This window comes from Theropithecus gelada, chromosome 14 (assembly GCF_003255815.1).
Source record: "Theropithecus gelada isolate Dixy chromosome 14, Tgel_1.0, whole genome shotgun sequence".
NCBI lineage: Eukaryota > Metazoa > Chordata > Mammalia > Primates > Cercopithecidae > Theropithecus > Theropithecus gelada.
In genome coordinates this window covers 7,298,612-7,316,705 of record NC_037682.1, presented here as the reverse complement: position 1 = coordinate 7,316,705, position 18,094 = coordinate 7,298,612, and the positions used below count along the sequence as shown (strand labels likewise).

Here is an 18,094-nt window from a genome sequence, read left to right as displayed (position 1 = left end):
GGCCTCAAGCTGGCACTGTTGTAGTTTTCTTCTGTTTCTAGACCAATTCAGAAACTTTATTCTTTCCTGTGTTGACTTTAGTTTCTTGGTAAATTAGCTCCTTAAACCTTCAAGCTACTAGTGAGTTTGTCTGAGGGTGGATAAATGTTGCCACACCTGAGTCAATAAAGAATGAATCAGCGTGGCCTTCATAGAGGGGTGTGGTACTGGTAGTTACCATGACAGCCAAAGACACTAGAGAGAACTACAAAACGGAGATAGAGGGAAGTGGGAAATGGAGGAATGGAATGAGGTCTAGTCCCCTCCATGCTTCCTGACAGTATCTTCCTTGATGTCTCTGCAGCATCGCACCAGTGACCTCTGGGACACTTGCTCTGCCTTGGTTCTCCTGCCACTCTGAGCACTCTTCCCCCCTGGTTTGCTGGATCTTCTTCCACCATTTTCTAGAGGGAATTTTCCCAAGTGTGATGCTTGGTCTTCTCTTTGCCTGTCTCTCTTGAATCTTTCATCTGTGCGCATAGGTCAGTTCTATGCAGGTAATTTCCTTGTCCCCCAGATACCGCCCCTCCCATGATCTCTCTGCTGGACTTGAGCTCTGTTTCCATTTCCTACCAGGTGTTTCCATTTGGGTGTCCTGTAGTCATCTGAAACCAAGCATGTATAAAATTGAGCCTGTCTTCCCCCTCCCAGTTTCCATTTTTCTTCCCGTGGCATCAGTATTCTCTCACCCACCCAAGCTCAAAACCTGAGTCATATTTGACACGTCCTCCCCATTCTTCCCTTCCCAAATGCAAGTTTTGCAAACTTCCTTTGCAACATCTCTTATAGTTCTTTGTCCTTTATTTTTTTATTTTTTTATTTTTTTTGAGATGGAGCTTCACTCTTGTTGCCCAGGCTGGAGTACAGTGGCGTGATCTTGGCTTACTGCATCACTGCAACCTCCACCTCCTGGGTTCAAGCGATTCTCCTGCCTCAGCCTCCTGAGTAGCTGGGATTACAGGCATGCACCTCTATGCCTGGCTAATTTTGCATTTTTAATAGAGACAGGGTTTCACCATGTTGGTCAGGCTGATCTCAAACACCCAACCTCAGATGATCTGCCCACCTTGGCCTCCCAAAGTGCTGGGATTACAGGCGTGAACCATCGCTCCCAGCCAAATGCTAGTTTTGTATGAGTTTATGTGGAAACCTCTGTGGTATATACTTCACAGCTCTGCACATCTAGCCTGTGGCACACACATGATTCCCTCCTGCTTGCCTTTGTTCAGCTCATTCCCTTAGTCTAGAACACTATTCTCTGGCTGGGTGTGGCAGTTCACTCCTGTAAGCCCAGTACTTTAGCAGGCCAAGGCAGGAGGATTGTTTGGCCTCAGGAGTGTGAGACCAGCCTGGGCAACATAACAGGACTATCTCAGTGTATGACACGTGCCTGTAGTCCCAGCTACTTGGGAGACCAAGGCAGGAGGATAGCTTGAGCCTGGGAGTTTGAGGCTGCAGTGAGCCATGATTGCACCACTGTGCTCCAGCTTGGGCAACAGAGCAAGACCCTTTCTCAAAAATTATATATATATATGTGTGTGTGTGTGTGTGTGTGTGTGTGTATATATAAATATATATAATATATTATATATATATTTTTACATATAAAAAATATTATATATATATGCTTTTTAGTATTTCTGACGTGCCGTTCAAACTGAGTGAGGTGGTGGTAGATGTATCAGGGGTACTTGAAAGCAGCCATAGGCCACACGTGGCATATCTTCCTGGAGACTTCATTTTATTTAATTATAAATAATTTCACCTACTTTTAGCTACTCCAGGCTGGGCACAGTGTTTCACGCCTGTAATCCCAGCATTTTGGGAGGCTGAGGCGAGTGAATCACTTAAGGTCAGGAGTTCAAGACCAGCCTGACCAATGTGATGAAACCCCATCTCTACCAAAAATACAAAAATTAGCCAGGCATGCTGGTGTGTACCTCTAATCCCAGCTACTTGGGAGGCTGAGGCACGAGAATTGCTTGAACCCTGGAGGCAGAGGTTGCAGTGAGCCAAGATCATCCCACTACACTTCAGCCTGAGTGACAGAGTGAGACTCTGTGTCAAAAAAGAAGTACAGCTACTCCAGACATACGGAGTAGAATGCAAATTGGTGAAAGAAATGACTAAGAACATTCCGTGTGGTGCTGTCCCCTGCAGTGGGAAGTCTGCATTCGCCCTGCGGTGGAAGGTGGGAAGGTGAGAAACAGGGACTCCTGATTAGAAGGGGCTAGGTGCAGAGGAGGTGCGGCAAGGGGAATACAATGCAGCGGGAGGGAAGTGGCAGTCCCTGTGCTCGAGGCTCCTGCAGCGGGTCCCTGTCACCTGTGGTGCTCTTTCCTTTCTGAGAACTCAGACAATTCAGTCTCTATACCACTCCTATGTTGCCTCAGGAAAGTACTTGTATTACATGGTTTTCTAACTTGCCACATATGTAGTCCTTATCTCCTCAACAACATTCTTATCCTCCAACATCTGGAGTGCAGGTGTGGGGTGAATTCAGGCCCTGGTGTTTACTGATTGAGCAAGGCACTTTTCCTCTCAGCCTTGGTTTCCTTATCTGTAAAACATGGATAGTACTTCCCTAATGAGATTGTTCTCAGGATTCAACTAGATAACATGTGTGCAGCATTTCACATAGCAGATGGCATGGATAGGCACTTAGTAAACATCAGAGCCCTCCCAGCAGCGCCAGGCTCTTAGTAAATATCTGATTCTTGAATATTCCCATCCCCAAATATATCCCCCTACCTGAGACTCCTCTCATGTTCTCTGTCTCCCTTCCTGTCACAGTGCATGTGTCTACAGAAGGCCACCCTCTTTGCGTATCCTGGTTCCTGGCCCTCCTCACCCTCACAAAGATCTCACTCACACAACTGCCGTCTCATCTCCTGTAACCTCAGGTTCTCTCCCTACTGGATCTCTCAGACTACTTCTCTCTCTACACTCACTCCGGGGATCTCATCCACTGTTGCGGCTTTCAAGGCCATCTAAAAGATTCCCAAGTGTATATTTTAAACCTAGAATGCCTCAGAATCCGAGACTTACATATCCACTGCCTATACCCCGTGTCCCCTTGGAAGTGGCACAGATACTTCAGCATGTCTAAGATGGAGCTCCAGATTCCCACCCCACCCTTCCCACAAGTTTTCCCATCTTAGTAATGAGAACTCTGTCCTTCCAGTCACCCAAACCAAAACCTTTGGAGTTATCCTTGCCTCCTGCCTCTTAAATCCCACAGTCCTATAGGCAAGTCCTGCCAGTCAGCTCTTCCTTCAAAATACAGAGTGTACCTGGCCACTTCACCTCCTCATGCTGGTCCAGATCAAGCTCAACTCTCATGAGGCCAACTTCAGAGGCCTCCTGAGTGGTTTTGCTACCTCTGTTTTCCCCAGCTCCACAATCTTGTTTTCCACCAACAGAGGAATGTTTTCAAAACATCAGCTGACTCTGTCATTTATTGACCTCAAGCCCTCCAGTATCTTCCCCTCTCACTCAGAATCAAATCCAGATTTCTTATCATGGCCCTAGGGACCAGCCTGTTGCCTGTCTGCTCTCAATTCCCACTACCCTTCCTTGCTCCCTGGCCCCCAGCCTCACTGGCCTCCTCAGTGCCTTTCCTGGAACAGGCTGGAAACACTCCTCCCTCAGGGAGCTTCTCCTTGTTGCTCCTTCTGTCTGGAACACTCAGGTGCAGACCTTGCTCCCTTCCTTTCTTCAGGTCTCTGCTCAAATGCCACCTTAGCAGAGGGCCTTCCCTGACCAGTCTCTCTAACATAGCGCCCTGGCATCCTTGGACCCTTTCTGATCTCAACTCTGATTTTGCTTACTACTGACTGCTACCTGACATAATTAACTTACGTGTTTGTTTTTGTCCATCTCCTGACCATTAGTAACACCCCAAGGGGACCTTTGGTGCCTGGCACATAGTGAGTGCTCAGCAGCTGGGTGGGAGCTGTGGCATAGGCTGGAAGAGCTTAATGCAAGTGGCCCCTGGTCACTGCACTGCCTCTTGCCTGCTGTGTGCTTTTGGACAACTTTACTTAACCTTTCTTAGTTTCAGTTCCCCTCTCGGTAAAACTTACCTGGAAGGTTTTTTAGGAGCATTCGAGATGATACATTTAAAGTACCCGAAACATGATCAGTGCTCAGTAAGACAGGGGCTACACAGGCCACTTAGCTGCTCTCTAGGCCTGTTTCCAAGAAGTTACTAGTGCTGCCTCCATCTGCCCCCAGGATGGAGGGCTGCTACAGTAGATGAAGGTAATGCTACAGAAGCAGTTACTAACTCTATTCTCCATGTCATACCCTGACCCCAGGTCTCCTGAGCATTGTTTCTGGCTCCAGCCAGTTCTCCATCCCCCAGCACCGTCAGTTTCTTTTTTCTTTTTTTTTGAGACAGAGTCTTGCTCAGTCGCCCAGGCTGGAGTGCAGTGGTGTGATCTCGGCTCACTGCAAGCTCCGCTTCCTGGGTTCATGCCATTCTTCTGCCTCAGCCTCCCAAGTAGCTGGGACTACAGGCGCCCGCCACCATGCCCGGCTAATTTTTTGTATTTTTAGTAGAGATGGGGTTTCACCGTGTTAGCCAGGATAGTCTCGATCTCTTGACTTCGTGATCCATCCGCCTTGGCCTCCCAAAGTGCTGGGATTACAGGCGTGAGCCACTGTGCCCAGCCTTTTTTTTTTTTTTTTTTTTTTTGAGGAGTCTCCCTCTGTCACCCAGGCTGGAGTGCAGTGGCACGGTATCAGCTCACTGCCAGCTCTGCCTCCCGGGTTCACACCATTCTCCTGCTTCAGCCTTCTGAGTAGCTGGAACTACAGGCGCTTGTCACCACACCCGGCTAATTTTTTGTATTTTTAGTAGAGACGGGGTTTCACCTTGTTAGCCATGATGGTCTCCATCTCTTGACCTCGTGATCCACCCGCCTGGGCCTCCCAAAGTGCTGGAATTACAGGCGTGAGCCACCACGCCCAGCCATCAATTTCTTACCAAAGCCCCTCAGATGATGGCCATGTCTGAGCAGGTCTTGCAAGTTGAGACCCTCCCCAGCCCTGCTTTGATCAAGGTGGTCCCTGATGTGGGAAGCCAGAGGTGCTTGCTGGGAATGTATAGATATGTTTGGACTTCATGCGCCATGGACCCCAAAGGTCCTTCTCTGGCAAAGCACCCATGTTTGTGAAGTGGGCACTGCTTAGCAAGCCAGGTGGCTGGAGGGTCAGGTAGGTTTTCCCTGGCTGCTCCAGGAAGGTGAGTCGTGAGTAGTTTCCCTGTGGGCCACCAGGGGGCACCAGAGGTCGCTCAGCTCTTAGAGGACTTGATCTGTCTCTTAAGCTGTCTATGTCTTCTCCCTCTCAGGCCTAGGACTTTCTTGAAGGAAAAGAACTGTGGTGGTGGTTCTCCCATCTCCTAACTTGCTAGGGACTGCCAGTCAAAGCAGGGCCACAGTAAAGGACTGAAGGTCAGGATTCCAGGCTTAATATTCTTTATTGGTAAGCATTAGTGAACCCCTTGCCCTGGGAGCTCAGCCAGTCCTGCTCTGATTCCTAGCCATAGGTGGGACAGTATCTTTGCCTCATGGATCAACTGTCCACGTCTGGCTGTGCCTAACTTGCCACACCATGGGTCAGGGAGACAGGCAGCAGGTACTGGAAGGTGATGGCCAGGTCCTTTTCCCCAGTGGCCACTCTCCATCTAGAAGCACTCTGCTTCAGCTGCACAGGCTCTTCCAGGGGGGCTCTGGGAGCCTGCTGGTTAGATGGAGGAGTTGAGCCTCTGACACCTCCAGGTTCTGCCTGCCAAGGGTTCCTCCGCAGCGGGGCTGAGCTGAGCAGGAGCAATGGGCTCTTGCTTCTGTCCTGAGATTCTTGGGTGATGAGCAAGATGGCCAAGGGCAGGAGGTCATACGTGGTGCCTCATAGGGGATAGAGATGCCAGAGGCTGTAGAAGATGGGTGGGACGGAGGGATATCCCAGAGAGAGAGAGAGAGAGAGAGAGAGAGAGAGAGAAAGGGTCAGTTGTTGAGTCCCTGGATCTGATTTCACCAGCTATTCTTGGCCATGCCCATAGTCCTTGGGAAACCCCTTGGTTCTAAATAGATAGTTCCTTGGTTCCTGGGTGTACCTTTGCCACCGACTAGCTTGTGGAGGTAAGAATTATTGGCCGGGTACGGTGGCTCACGCCTGTAATCCCAGCACTTTGGGAGGTCGAGGCGGGTGGATCACGAGGTCAGGAGATCAAGACCATCCTGGCTAACACAGTGAAACCCCATCTCTACTAAAAATACAAAAACAAAATTAGCCGGGCGTGGTGGCGGGCGCCTGTAGTCCCAGCTACTTGGGAGGCTGAGGCAGGAGAATGGCGTGAACCCGGGAGGCGAAGCTTGCAGTGAGCCAAGATCGCGCCACTACACTCCAGCCTGGGCGACAGAGCGAGACTCTGTGTCAAAAAAAAAAAAAAAAAAAAAAAAGAATTATTACAGTAGCGTGTCCTCCTTCTTGCCTGTTCAGCAAGGCCCTTCAACCCTCCATCCATTTCTCCCTCAGGTCAGGACAGCAGGGTGACGGTGCCTGGAGAAGGCCCTGGCTCCCCTGAAAGCCCTCCCGGCCTGTCTCTGACCTGCATTGGAAGCGGGGGTCTCCGGGGTGGGTCTTCAGCACCTCCCACACCTCTGGGGGAGGCTCCAAGCCCATCTGCTTGGCCCGACACCAGCGCTGCAGCCGTGTGATCCCTGCCAGGGTAGGAAGAAGACTCTGGAGCCTTGTTGGGGGTGGGGTAGAGTCTGAGCTGGAGAATGTGTGTGTTCAGGGGAGACAGTGCCTGAGGGTCAGAGTCACGCAAGCGCTTGGGTGACTTCAGAGACGTGTGGGTGACGGGACTGGCTGGGAGAGGCACCTCCGTGGGGCTGGGTGGGTTCTCACCGGTGCAGGGCCCGTACTGCCAGGCCAGGTCAAACTGCCTCAGCAGCTCCAGCTCCGCTTCCTCCTCGTCGCGGGGCTGGGGCTCCTCCCCTGCAATGACAGCTGCTCTTCAGTGCGAGGCTGGCCTCAGTCTCCTGCCCCTCACCTCCCAGCCTTCCTCACCACCCCTTTGCCTCTGCCACCCCGCAGCTAGACCTGGTGTCGGGAGGGGAGGACAGGCCACCTTTCCCCTTCCATCTGCCCCTCTGCCCACGTCCTGTAGGCCCCTCCGTGTCCACTCCTCCTGCCTCCCTCACACCTCAGAGACCTAGCTCGGGTGCCAGCTCCCCCTTGCTGTGCCCAGCGGGCCCCTCCCTCCTCTTCACAACCGGGTAGGAATCAGTGATGAGCCGCTTCCGGCCCATGGCGGCCACCCAGGCAGGCAGAGGAAGGAGGCGACTGCGGGGAAGAGGAGAGACCGGCCAGTGGGCGCGAGAAAGACAGCTGCTGAGAGAGACAGACGGGGCCAGGCCAGCGGCAGGCAGACAAGATGACCCAGACAAACCAAGAGAGGAAGTCGCTGGGGTCCAGGGAGGGACGCCTCCCCCACCCCAACAAGCACGCAAACAGGAAAGACTTCAGCCAATGGCAGGCCGCCTCTGTGGGGCGGGGCCCTGACGCTAGCCAATGGTAGGTAGTGTAGGGTGAGGGGTGGGGCGGTGCCACAGCTGTGGGCTGCGGGAGGAGGGGCAGGCTGGGGCGGGGGACCTGTCAGGATGCCCCTACTTCACCACCTCCCCCGGCCCCCATTGGTCTGGTGTGGGTCCCGAGAGACTTGAAGAGAGTTATCCTCAGCCTCTCACTTCCCGTTTTCCCTTCCTAGGCAAATGTTCTTTTCAGCTTCGCTAATCCCCGTGGCCAGTTTGTAACTCCCTAGAGCCCAGCTGGAGCCTTCACTCGGTCCTTTGGCCCGCGCAGCGTTGTGGGGGCAGGTTTGGAGGTCTGAAGAGAGTTTGGTCTAATCCAGGCCCCTTCCCTGCTCCCACCCAACCCCCACCGGCCCCAGGAGACCTGGCTGGAGAAGCCCATGGGTACTGAAACCTCCTTTCTCACAGTCTGTGCCCAAAGATGCTGCCCACTCTTAGTCCGAGTAAGTGTTTGCCGTTTTGGCTCTCCTGGGGTCCCAAGTCCTGCCCCGCCCGCCCCACCAGTCAGGAAGATTCCATACTGGAAGGCAGAGCAAGGGTCTGGTTCCCCCACCACAATGGGTTTTGATCCCCAGTTCTTCGTTGGCAAAATCTGCCCTCTCACAATAATGTTAATCTGAGCAGAAAATATTAACAGTAAACCTAACACTCATGTTGCACATACCATGTGCCAAGTACTGTTCTAAGCACTTTCCCACATATTAATTAAAAGAGATGTCAAAAAGTTTTTGAAAGTAGGAAGTATAGCTCAATGATTATCACTGCCGAGAGTCACAGGCATTGCAGGGCCCCAGTCGAACCACAGTCTGTCTTGGGCCCAGGAGCTCACTGTCACAAGGCAGACAGATGTACCGTTGTGAGTGAGAGGCTATAATTCCTACCAGAAGAGGAAAAGGGTGGGTCAGAGATTGGTTAGGACCACAGGGATGATTAGCATTGGAAGGCCTCCTGGAGGAGGTGGACTGCTGTAAACAATGTCTCTCAATTCTCCACCCATGACCTTTGTCCCTTGGGCTCCTGTCATCACTGACTCATCCATACTGCTGCCTCCCCCTCATCAACTTCCTGGCAGGAGGCAAAAGTACTGGCCAGTGGGAGTCTGGGAACCAGCACAGGGACCAGCCCAGCTCTAATCACCCTCCAGAGATCCCATCCGGTTCTTCCTTCCAGGGATACTGGGAGGGTGGGGCACAGACTCCTGGGCTGCCGCCTGCTCAGAAGCCTCTGCCTCCTCCTTTCCCTGCTCTGGGGTCTGGGTGCTCTGCACTGGAAGAGGGCTAAGCCACTGGTACTTGTGGGCACAAGGAAGGAAGCTGCTCTGGAGAGGAGACCACCAAAGGGGAAGTACAGGAGTAGGCCATGTCTTCAGGGTCCACGTCCTGCCTGGCTCTCCCCATCGGCGTCCTGGAGGAGGGCTGGTGGAGGAGGGAGCTTGTCAGGGCACTGCATGGAGCTGGAGGGCCCTTTCTGCTGTATTGTTTGGGCTGGGCCTATTCTAATCCCCCCATCTGCCTTGTGGACTAAGTGGGGCCCACATTCAGGGAGACAGTGTCCTTGCGGAGTTGGGGATGGAAGCAGGGAGGCCCTCTCTACCAGGGCTGGGAAGGGCCTAGGTGCTGAGTCCAGTCAGGCGCTGAGTATGCTAGGTAGGGATGGCATATAGGCTCTGGGGGATTGATTACCCCCTCCCCAGAGGGCCTCAGCAAGGGTTCCTGGGCTGTTTCTAGAGGTGTGTGGCACCCACCTCCTGAGTCCAAGCCCTGAGGGATAGGGAGCCATGGGTGGGGCAGACCCCTCCTCATTCCCATGTCCCTCCTACCCCTGAAAGCTGATAGCCGTGGGGCCCTGCCACCGCCCAGGGAGCGTGAAATGGGGTGTGCTGCTGGGCAGCCACAGCAGCTCCTGCCGCCGCCTGGGACTATTGCCTTTTCTCCTTGGGTAGCCTCTGGCATCCTGAGCTGCTCTGTAGATGTTGGCTGGGCTGTCCCCGCCAGCTTCCCCAGCTTTGCCTGGCTCAGGCACTCACCCAGCCTGGAAGATGTCTCCCTCAGGCTTCAGCTACCCCCAGACCCAAGAAAAAGATTCAGAGTGGTCAGCTCAAGTGCAGGCACCCTAGGCCTGGCTTTCTGGCTTGGAGTTGAGGGAACTCTCTGCAAGCAGCATTGCTGTTCTCTCCTAAATGGCAGTGGGGTTGGGCCCCCAGGGAAGAGTTGGCACCTAGGGATTTTGGAACCATCCCTGTCCAACTGGCATTCCCTGACTCAGCACCTGGATTCCTAAGGTGCACAGCTGACTAGGCTGGACCTTGGCCTTTCCATCCTCAGGTCTTTTTCCTTCTTTGCTCTCCAACCCTATCCACCTTCTGTACCTTCTTGCCTAGAATCCCTTCCCCTACTCAGGCAGCATCCTGGCCTCATTCCCTAAACTGCTGTCCTGGAGCCTGTTCAGGCTTCAGGCTGGATGGCCAGGCCAGAGGTCTGGGTTGGGTGCTGAGTTCTCTCTCCCTGGGGGAATGTCCTGAGACCCTTATGTCAGCCCCGACACCCAGAGGCTGGTGATGAGAGTAGTAGGAGTGACCTTTGCACCTCAGCCTGGTAATAATACCCAACACCCTTGCTTCAGGGCCAAGTCCAGAGTCCTGGGGGTCCAGGAGAGAAAAGAACTGAAACAGGAACCCAGCACCTTCCCAGGGGATGAGGCCCACCGCTGACTGCACTCAAGGGAAGAAGGATTAGGTCCGGCTTAGCTCAGACAATGTGGCAGGATGGGGGCCTCAGCACTGTGCCTGCATTCCCTTCCCCCTCCTCACCATGAGGTTTGTGGGGAGAGCAAGGTAGAGCTGGGAAGGTGGAGGCAGGTGGAGAGAGGGGAGCAGCTGCCTGGGGCCCAGTGGGCTGTGGGATGGATCCAGCTCTTCTTCCCTCTCGCCAGTACCCTCCTTCCTCAGGCCCTTGGGCTCTGCCACCTACCCTGAGCTGGAAGTCAGTCCCACTCAGGAGATTCTGGGCAGCCAGAATACCCCTGGCCCCGCCCCCAACATACTCACACCCCGTAGGCCCCATTCCTCACCCTGTGGGCCAGAATTCTTTTAGGCAGTCATTCCTGGCCCCTCACTACCCTCCCAGACACTCCCTCTTCTCCTGGTCCAGGTTCTCTGGCCTAATGTGCTTCCATGGCAGCAGCTTGAGGGCAGAGGAAGGAGTCTCTGGGTTTTTTTTGTCACTGCTGTCTTCTGTCCTGCTCCTACCACCCTCCACACATCCTTCTGTAGTCACCTCCTCTTTCACTTTGGCCATCCAGGCTCTGGAGCAGTTCTGGGAAGACTTGAAAAGGGGCCTTCTGGCCATTCCTCACCTTGGCCACCAGGTGTCAGACTTTGCCCAGTTGGGTGGGAGGAAGGTTCTAGTTAACCATTTCCACCCCATCAGCCTGGCCTCAGAGAGAGATCTGGGCAAGTTGGGGAGGAGCCTAGAGGTGACTGCTGAACTGGCAAGGCTGAGGCACCCTGAAAGTTGAGACTGGAAAAAGAACTGGAACTCGGGCCCTACAGCTTTCTGCCAGATCGGCCTCACTGCCACTGCCCCCACACCACCCCATTGACAAGGGCTTTGTCCCCTGCTGGGAAGTTCAGGGGAGGCTGAGTCAGGGAGCTTGAGAATTGAGGGAACAAAGGCAGGGACAGTTGTAGCTCCACAGCAGAGGGGAAGCTGAGAGGGAGCTGCCCGTCGGAGTGCCCAGCCGGGACTGAGTCACTAGTCCTTGCCCTCTAGGTTAAGGGGAACAGAGGGCCTCCCTTTGCCTTTCCCCATTTGGGGTGGCTGTGGCAAGTGACAGTGTGTGTGTGCATGTGTGTGTAAGCTCAGTGCTTGAATGAGTCTCTCATATCATGAGGCAGCCTATAAGTCTTGGATGGTGGGTCAGTCTCTGCAAAAGTGGAAAACTGGCAAGGTCTGAGTGTTTTGCCATCTCCCATCAGAGCTTCCTCTAGCCCCACTTCCCCCAGAGGTTGCCCCTGCCCCAAGTGATAGTTCTCCATTTTATGCTCATTCTTTCAAACATGGGTGTGTTTCCAAGCACCCAAGATGATGACGAGATTTCTAATCCTTACATGCTATCTGGAGATGACGGAGAGGAGGGTCTTCTCTCGCCCACTCCCCCTATCCTTGTGGGGACATAAGGACTACTAGAGATAACGCACCCTCCACCCCTTGACATTTCAAGGTCTTTTTTTTTTTTTTTTTTTTTTTGAGACGGAGTCTCGCTCTGTCGCCCAGGCTGGGGTGCAGTGGCCGGATCTCGCTCACTGCAAGCTCTGCCTCCTGGGTTTACGCCATTCTCCTGCCTCAGCCTCCCGAGTAGCTGGGACTACAGGCGCCCGCCACCACGCCCGGCTAGTTTTTGTTGTATTTTTTAGTAGAGACGGGGTTTCACCGTGTTAGCCAGGATGGTCGCGATCTCCTGACCTTGTGATCTGCCCGTCTCGGCCTCCCAAAGTGCTGGGATTACAGGCTTGAGCCACCGCGCCCGGCCGACATTTCAAGGTCTTAGAGTCTCATGTTAGCCTCTGGGTACGTGGGCCTCTGACTCTAAGGCCATACTTATGAGGTAGAACCTCGATAACTAACAAAACTCATCAAATCTCCTGAAGCAGTTCTGGATGGAAAACCAATGACTCACTCACAGAAAATGCTAATGCCCTATGATCTGCCAGGTGCTCCCTGTGCCATGGTGCTGGCGTTTTCACAAGATGCCTGTGGGACACAGTGCCAAAACACGAAGGAACAGCTCACATCCCCTGTCACCATTATTAGGGGCTGTTTGAGAGAGTTCAAGAACTCACACTCTGAAGTGCCCTCTCTGATGGTGCTCTCGTCCCCCTCTCCCTCCACCACCAAGGGAGCCTTCTGCATCCTCAGCATTTGGGAACCCCAGCGCTATTCATTCAGGATTCTTCTCCTGGCCTATTCCCCTCCTCTGTTTCCCTCCACTGACCACTCTGCTCACACTGCCTGGCTCTGGCTCCCAGCCAATTCCAGTAGTTTCTAGCAGCCTAGAATCCCCCTTGATTCTCTGCCGTTCCTGCCTTGCCAATCCTCAGCCTTGGAAAATGCCCTCTTCTCCAGTCTGTCCCTCTCTCTGAAATGCTAAGGAATGTCACCGCCCATGGTGACAGGTCCACGGCAAAGGTGCCTGCTGATATCACCGGGTTCTATTTGGCTGCCCAGACACCCTTTGGCTCTCCTCTGGTTGTCTCCTTACTCCATTTGCCAAACCTCCCCATTTTTCTCCACCCGCCCCCTACTCAGCAATAACATGTTTAGATCACTTCTATTTAACAACAACAACAACAAAACAAACAAAAGCCTTCTGTGATCTTGCTAACCTTTCTAGATGTTTTTGTTTGTTTGTTTGTTTGTTTTTGAGACGAAGGAAGTCTCGCTCTTGTCGCCCAGGCTGGAGTGCAGTGGTGGGATCTTGGCTCACTGCAGCCAGCTCTTCTGGGGCATCTGAGACTATTGATCAGCTCCTTCCTTCACCCAGGCTGGAGTGCAGTGGTGTGATCACAGCTCATTGCAGCCTCGACCTCCCAAGCTCAAGCGATACTCCTGCCTCAGCCTCCCTTGTAGCTGGGACCACAGGTGCGCCACCATGCCTGGCTAATTTTGTTTTGTTTTGTTTTTTGTTTGCTTGGGTTTTTTTGAGACAGAGTCTTGCTCTGTCAGCAGGCTGGAGTGCAGTGGCGCAATCTCGGCTCACTGCAACTTCCGCCTCCTGGGTTCAAGCGATTCTCCTGCCTCACCTCCCTAGCAGCTGGGACTACAGGCGTGCGCCATCACATCCAACTGATTTTTGTAGTTTTAGTAGAGATGGGGTTTCACCATGTTGGCCAGGATGGTCTCAATCTCCTGACCTCACGATCTGCCCACCTCGGCCTCCCAAAGTGCACTGGAATTACAGGCCTGAGCCACCGCGCCTGGCCAATTTTTGTGTTTTTTATAGAGATAGGATTTCACCATTTTGACCAGGCTGGTCTTGAACTCCTGGGCTCAAGCGAGCCTCCTGCCTCACCTTCCCAAAGTGCTGGGATTATAGGTGTGAGCCACTGTGCCTGGCCTTTTCTGTCAATTTCCAAAACACTATTGTCTTGACACACTTTTAAAATTTTTCTCTAATATAGCAACCCTATTAACTGATGTCTTGACACTCTTTAAATCAGTTTAAGTCAAATTATCAAGGTTTGGCTGGGTGCAGTGGCTCACACCTATAATCCCAGCACTTTGGGAGGCCGAGGCAGGCAGATCACTTGAGATCAGTTCAAGACCAGCCTGGACAACATGGTGAAACCCCATCTCTACTAAAAAAAATAAAAAAAATAAAAAGTCGGATGTGGCGATGCATGCCTGTAATTCCAGCTACTCAGGAGGCTGAGGTGGGAGGATTGCTGGAACTGGGAAGCGGAGGTTGCAGTGAGCCAAGATCACACCACTGCACTCCAGCCTGGAGACAGAGCGGGACTCTGTCTCAAAAAAAAGAAAAAAAAATTATCAAGGTTTTACTGTGCCAGGCATTACACCAAAATGCTGTAGGGCTGGGCACAGTGGCTCACACCTATAATCCAAGCACTTTGGGAGCCCACATTGGGCAGATCAGATTGAGGTCAGGAGTTCAAGACCAACATGGCCAATGTGGTGAAACCCCGTCTCTACTAAAAATACAAAAATTAGCCAGGCATGGTGGTGGATGCCTGTAATCCCAGCTACTTGATTGGCTGAGGCAGAAGAGTTTCTTGAACTTGGGAGGCGGAGATTACAGTAAGCTGAGATGGTGCCACTGCACTCCAGCCTCGGTGACAGAACGAGACTCCGTCTCAAAAGAAAAAAACAACAAAACACTAAAATGCCGTAGTGATGCAAAGATGAATAAATCATGGGCCTTACCCTCAAGATGCTATTTGCTTGAAAAAGACAAATACGCCGGGCATAGTGGCTTACGCCTGTAATCCCAGAACTTTGGGAGGCCGAGGCGGGCAGATCACGAGATCAGGAGATTGAGACCACCCTGGCTAACATGGTGAAACCCTGTCTATACAAAAAATTAGCCGGGCACGATGGCGGGCACCTGTAGTCCTAGCTACTCAGGAGGCTGAGGCAGGAGAATGGCGTGAACCCGGGAGGCAGAGCTTGCAGTGAGCCAAGATCGTGCCACTGCACTCCAGGCTGGGCGACAGAGTGAGACTCCATCTCAAAAAAACAAACAACAAAAAAAAAGAAAAAGACAAATACACTTAACTATTTTTTTTTTTTTTTTTTTTTTTTGAGACAGTTCACTCTTGTTGCCCAGGCTGGAGTGCAATGGCACAATCTTGGCTTACCGCAACCTCTGCCTCCCAGGTTCAAGTGATTCTCCTGACTCAGTCTCCCTAGTAGCTGGGATTATAGGCATGTACCATCTCGCCTGGCTAATTTTGTGTTTTTAGTAGAGACGGGGTTTCTCCATGTTGGTCATGCTGGTCTCGAACTCCCGATCTCAGGTGATCAGCCCGCCTTGGCCTCCCAAAGTGCTAGGATTACAGACATGAGCCACCACACCCGGCCACACTTAACTAACTCTTATTCTGCCCCATCTCTATCTATCTGAATTCTGCCCATCCTCCAAGATTGGTGTCAAATCCCACCGCATGCCTTTATGGAAAAGGTAACTATTGAGCACTTGCTGTGTGCTCTGCACTGGAAATACAGCTGTGGAAGTCAGCAAGAACTTCAGATGCCGTTTTCTCCCTTAATAGGGCTCACAGCCTAGAGGGCCTTCACCTAACTAGATGCAGTCTGTCTTTCCTAGTCTTCTGTAGTATTTTGCCTGGATCTTTCTGCATTTAATCGAATTCTGCCTTATATTCTACCATTTGCAGGGAAGGGTTTCTATTCGTTTTTCTAGATTGTTTTGTCCAACACACTCATTGAGCACCTTCTTTAGGATGGAGTCTAAGTTGGGTGCTGGTATAGTGAGACGAAGAAGACTCAAAAGCTGCCCCCAAGAAACTCAACAGGATAGCACTGTGTAAGCTCTCTGATGATAGGACCTCCTCCTTACTTACCTCTGTATTCCTTATAGCCCCTACTTAATGCTTTGCATATCACAGGCCACAGCTTATTTTGACTATGTATGGAGACAGCCCTGATACCCTCTCCTTTCTATCTTGTTATACAGGGGGCAGGGCCTGCAGGTGCCCCTGGCCATGCCTGGGCAGATGTCTCGACCTGAGGAGCCTGGTCCCCTCAGGGTGGGGCATGTTCCCTCTAACTTAGGCCAGATGACTCAGGGACATTTAGCAGAGCTGGCTTGCCTCACCCACAAGCAAGTCAGTAGCTCTTGCACCTACATTCTGACCTCTCCCTTTTCTAGTGGTTCTTGCACTTGCCGGCAGCTCTGTGTGTGCATCGCACAGATATGCCTGTGGCCCTTATTATTTCAGGTACATTGACCTTTTCTTCCCTAGTAGATTATAAGCTCTGTAAGGGCAGGAGCCAAATTCGGTTTTAGGCTTCTTTTGGCTTTTCTACACCAGTTAGCACAGTGACAGGCAGGTAATTAGGTCTTTAAAATATTTGTCAACTGATTGACATTGCCATCATTTCTTACTTTCTTCACTTAAGGTATTGTCTCCAGGAGGCCCTTATAAAATACTCATGTAGGATGTGAGGACGATCTGGCTGTGACATCTGTCACCTCATTGATCACCAGGGTTGATTCGGCTGATCTGGCTGGCTAGGCGGGTGTCCCCTTCCTCCCTCACCGCTCCATGTGCGTCCCTCCCAAAGCTGTGCGCTCGATCGAAGAGGACAACCATCCCTAATAGAGGAGGATCAGTCTTTAGTCAAGGGTATACTAGTAGCCTCACTCCCCTGCTAGAACCTCCAAACAAGCTCTCAAAGTTCATAAAATATCCATGTATTACCTGGGAGCTGTTCATCCATTGACTTACCCAGTGGTTCCTAACTAAAGTGTCATGACATGCTGCTAGAGCCTAAGTAATCTGTAAGGACTACAGCTGCTGCTGCTACAGCCAAGCATCTGCCCTTTGTTGTTCCTATTATCCTTTCCAGCATTCTTAGAAGGGCGTTTAATTATCCCCGCTTTACTGACTGGGAAACTGGTCACTCATAGGTTATGAGTCTGAGGTTTGAGCTTAGGGCATCCTTTGAATAGCACCTATCCCATTCTCTCACAATCTGAGTTTTTCTTTTCTGGAATATGCTGTCTTACACTGGAGAGAAAGGAGTGGAGTTACAGCTAAGGACTGTGACTTGGTCACAGTCTGTTTCCCTCCTAAAGAGAGGAAGGGTGTTGAAGTGAGGGTCACTGCTCCTGAAGCCCCAGTGGACAGAGACAGGCAGGAGTCCTGGGGAAGCTGGGTAGTGAAGCCCAGGGGCTGACTGCTCAGGGTAGAGCACCAGAGAGGCAGATGAATAGCTTTACTCATCACAAGGAGGCTGGGCCAGAGGGCAGAAATAGAAATTCAAGGTGGGAAGACAGACCTTTGATACCGTTAATGCAATCCAGGAAGGTAAGGTTGGCTGGGTGAGTGGCTCACACCTGTAATCCCAGCACTTTGGGAAGCTGAGGCAGGTAGATCACCTGAGGTCAGGGATTCGAGACCAGCATGGCCAACATGGTGAAACCCCGTCTCTACTAAAAAAAAAAAAAAAAAAAAAAAAAAAAAATCCTGGCATGGTGGCGCACCCCTGTAATCCCAGCAACTCAAGAATCACTTGAACCCAGGAGGCGGAGGTTGCAGTGAGCCAAGATCATGCCACTGCACTGCAGCCTGGACAACAGAGTGAGACTCTCAAAGAAAAACTGAGGCCGGGCGCGGTGGCTCACGCCTGTAATCCCAGCACTTTGGGAGGCCGAGGCGGGCGGATCACGAGGTTAGGAGATCGAGACCATCCTGGCTAACACGGTGAAACTCTGTCTCTACTTAGCCAGGCGTGGTGGCAGGCGCCTGTAGTCACAGCTACTCGGGAGGCTGAGGCAGGAGAATGGCATGAACCTGGGAGGCAGAGCTTGCAGTGAGCAGAGAGTGTGCCACTGCACTTTAGCCTGGGCGACAGAACGAGACTCCGTCTCAAAAAAAAAAAAAAAAAAAAAAAGCAAAACAAAACAAAAAAAAAAACCCAATGAATCCCAGAAAGGTGAGGAAGACTGAGCAAAGGCTGGGTGAGGGAAACCTGGAGTAGACAGAAGCTGTGTGGGAGGACTGAGGGATCAAGGAGTTGGTGGTGGGAGCAGGAGTGGACAAGTCTGAGGTGCGCCCATCACCCCAGTGCGGGGAGGAAGAGCGCCTCTTCCCAGAGCTCTGTGCAGCTTCACCAGAGGCAAGCAGGGAGTGGGAGCCAGGGCGGCAAGAGAGTCTGATGAGCACCAGGAGGGGTGAGGCTGGGCAAAGAGAC

General features: G+C 52.2%; 1 protein-coding gene across 6 annotated transcripts; it reads right to left on the bottom strand.

Annotated features, from left to right (window-relative positions):
• Positions 1–5,505: 5,505 nt before the first annotated feature.
• Positions 5,506–7,559, bottom strand: POLD4 (DNA polymerase delta 4, accessory subunit). 6 transcript variants are annotated; one of them, XM_025357993.1, is made up of 5 exons: positions 7,265–7,509; positions 6,958–7,047; positions 6,656–6,767; positions 5,952–5,977; positions 5,506–5,832 (listed from the first exon to the last, which is right to left on the bottom strand). In XM_025357993.1, the coding sequence occupies exons 1-4, from the start codon at positions 7,359–7,361 to the stop codon at positions 5,953–5,955; spliced, it is 324 nt and encodes a 107-aa protein (XP_025213778.1). In that variant the 5' UTR covers positions 7,362–7,509; the 3' UTR covers positions 5,506–5,832; position 5,952. The 6 variants fall into 6 exon arrangements, 5 of the variants coding, with proteins under 5 accessions (XP_025213778.1, XP_025213776.1, XP_025213777.1 ...); XR_003115722.1 differs by having other exon boundaries at positions 5,506–5,977; positions 7,326–7,559; XM_025357991.1 differs by lacking the exon at positions 6,656–6,767 and having other exon boundaries at positions 5,506–5,977; positions 7,265–7,553.
• Between the last annotated feature and the right edge of the window lie 10,535 nt (positions 7,560–18,094).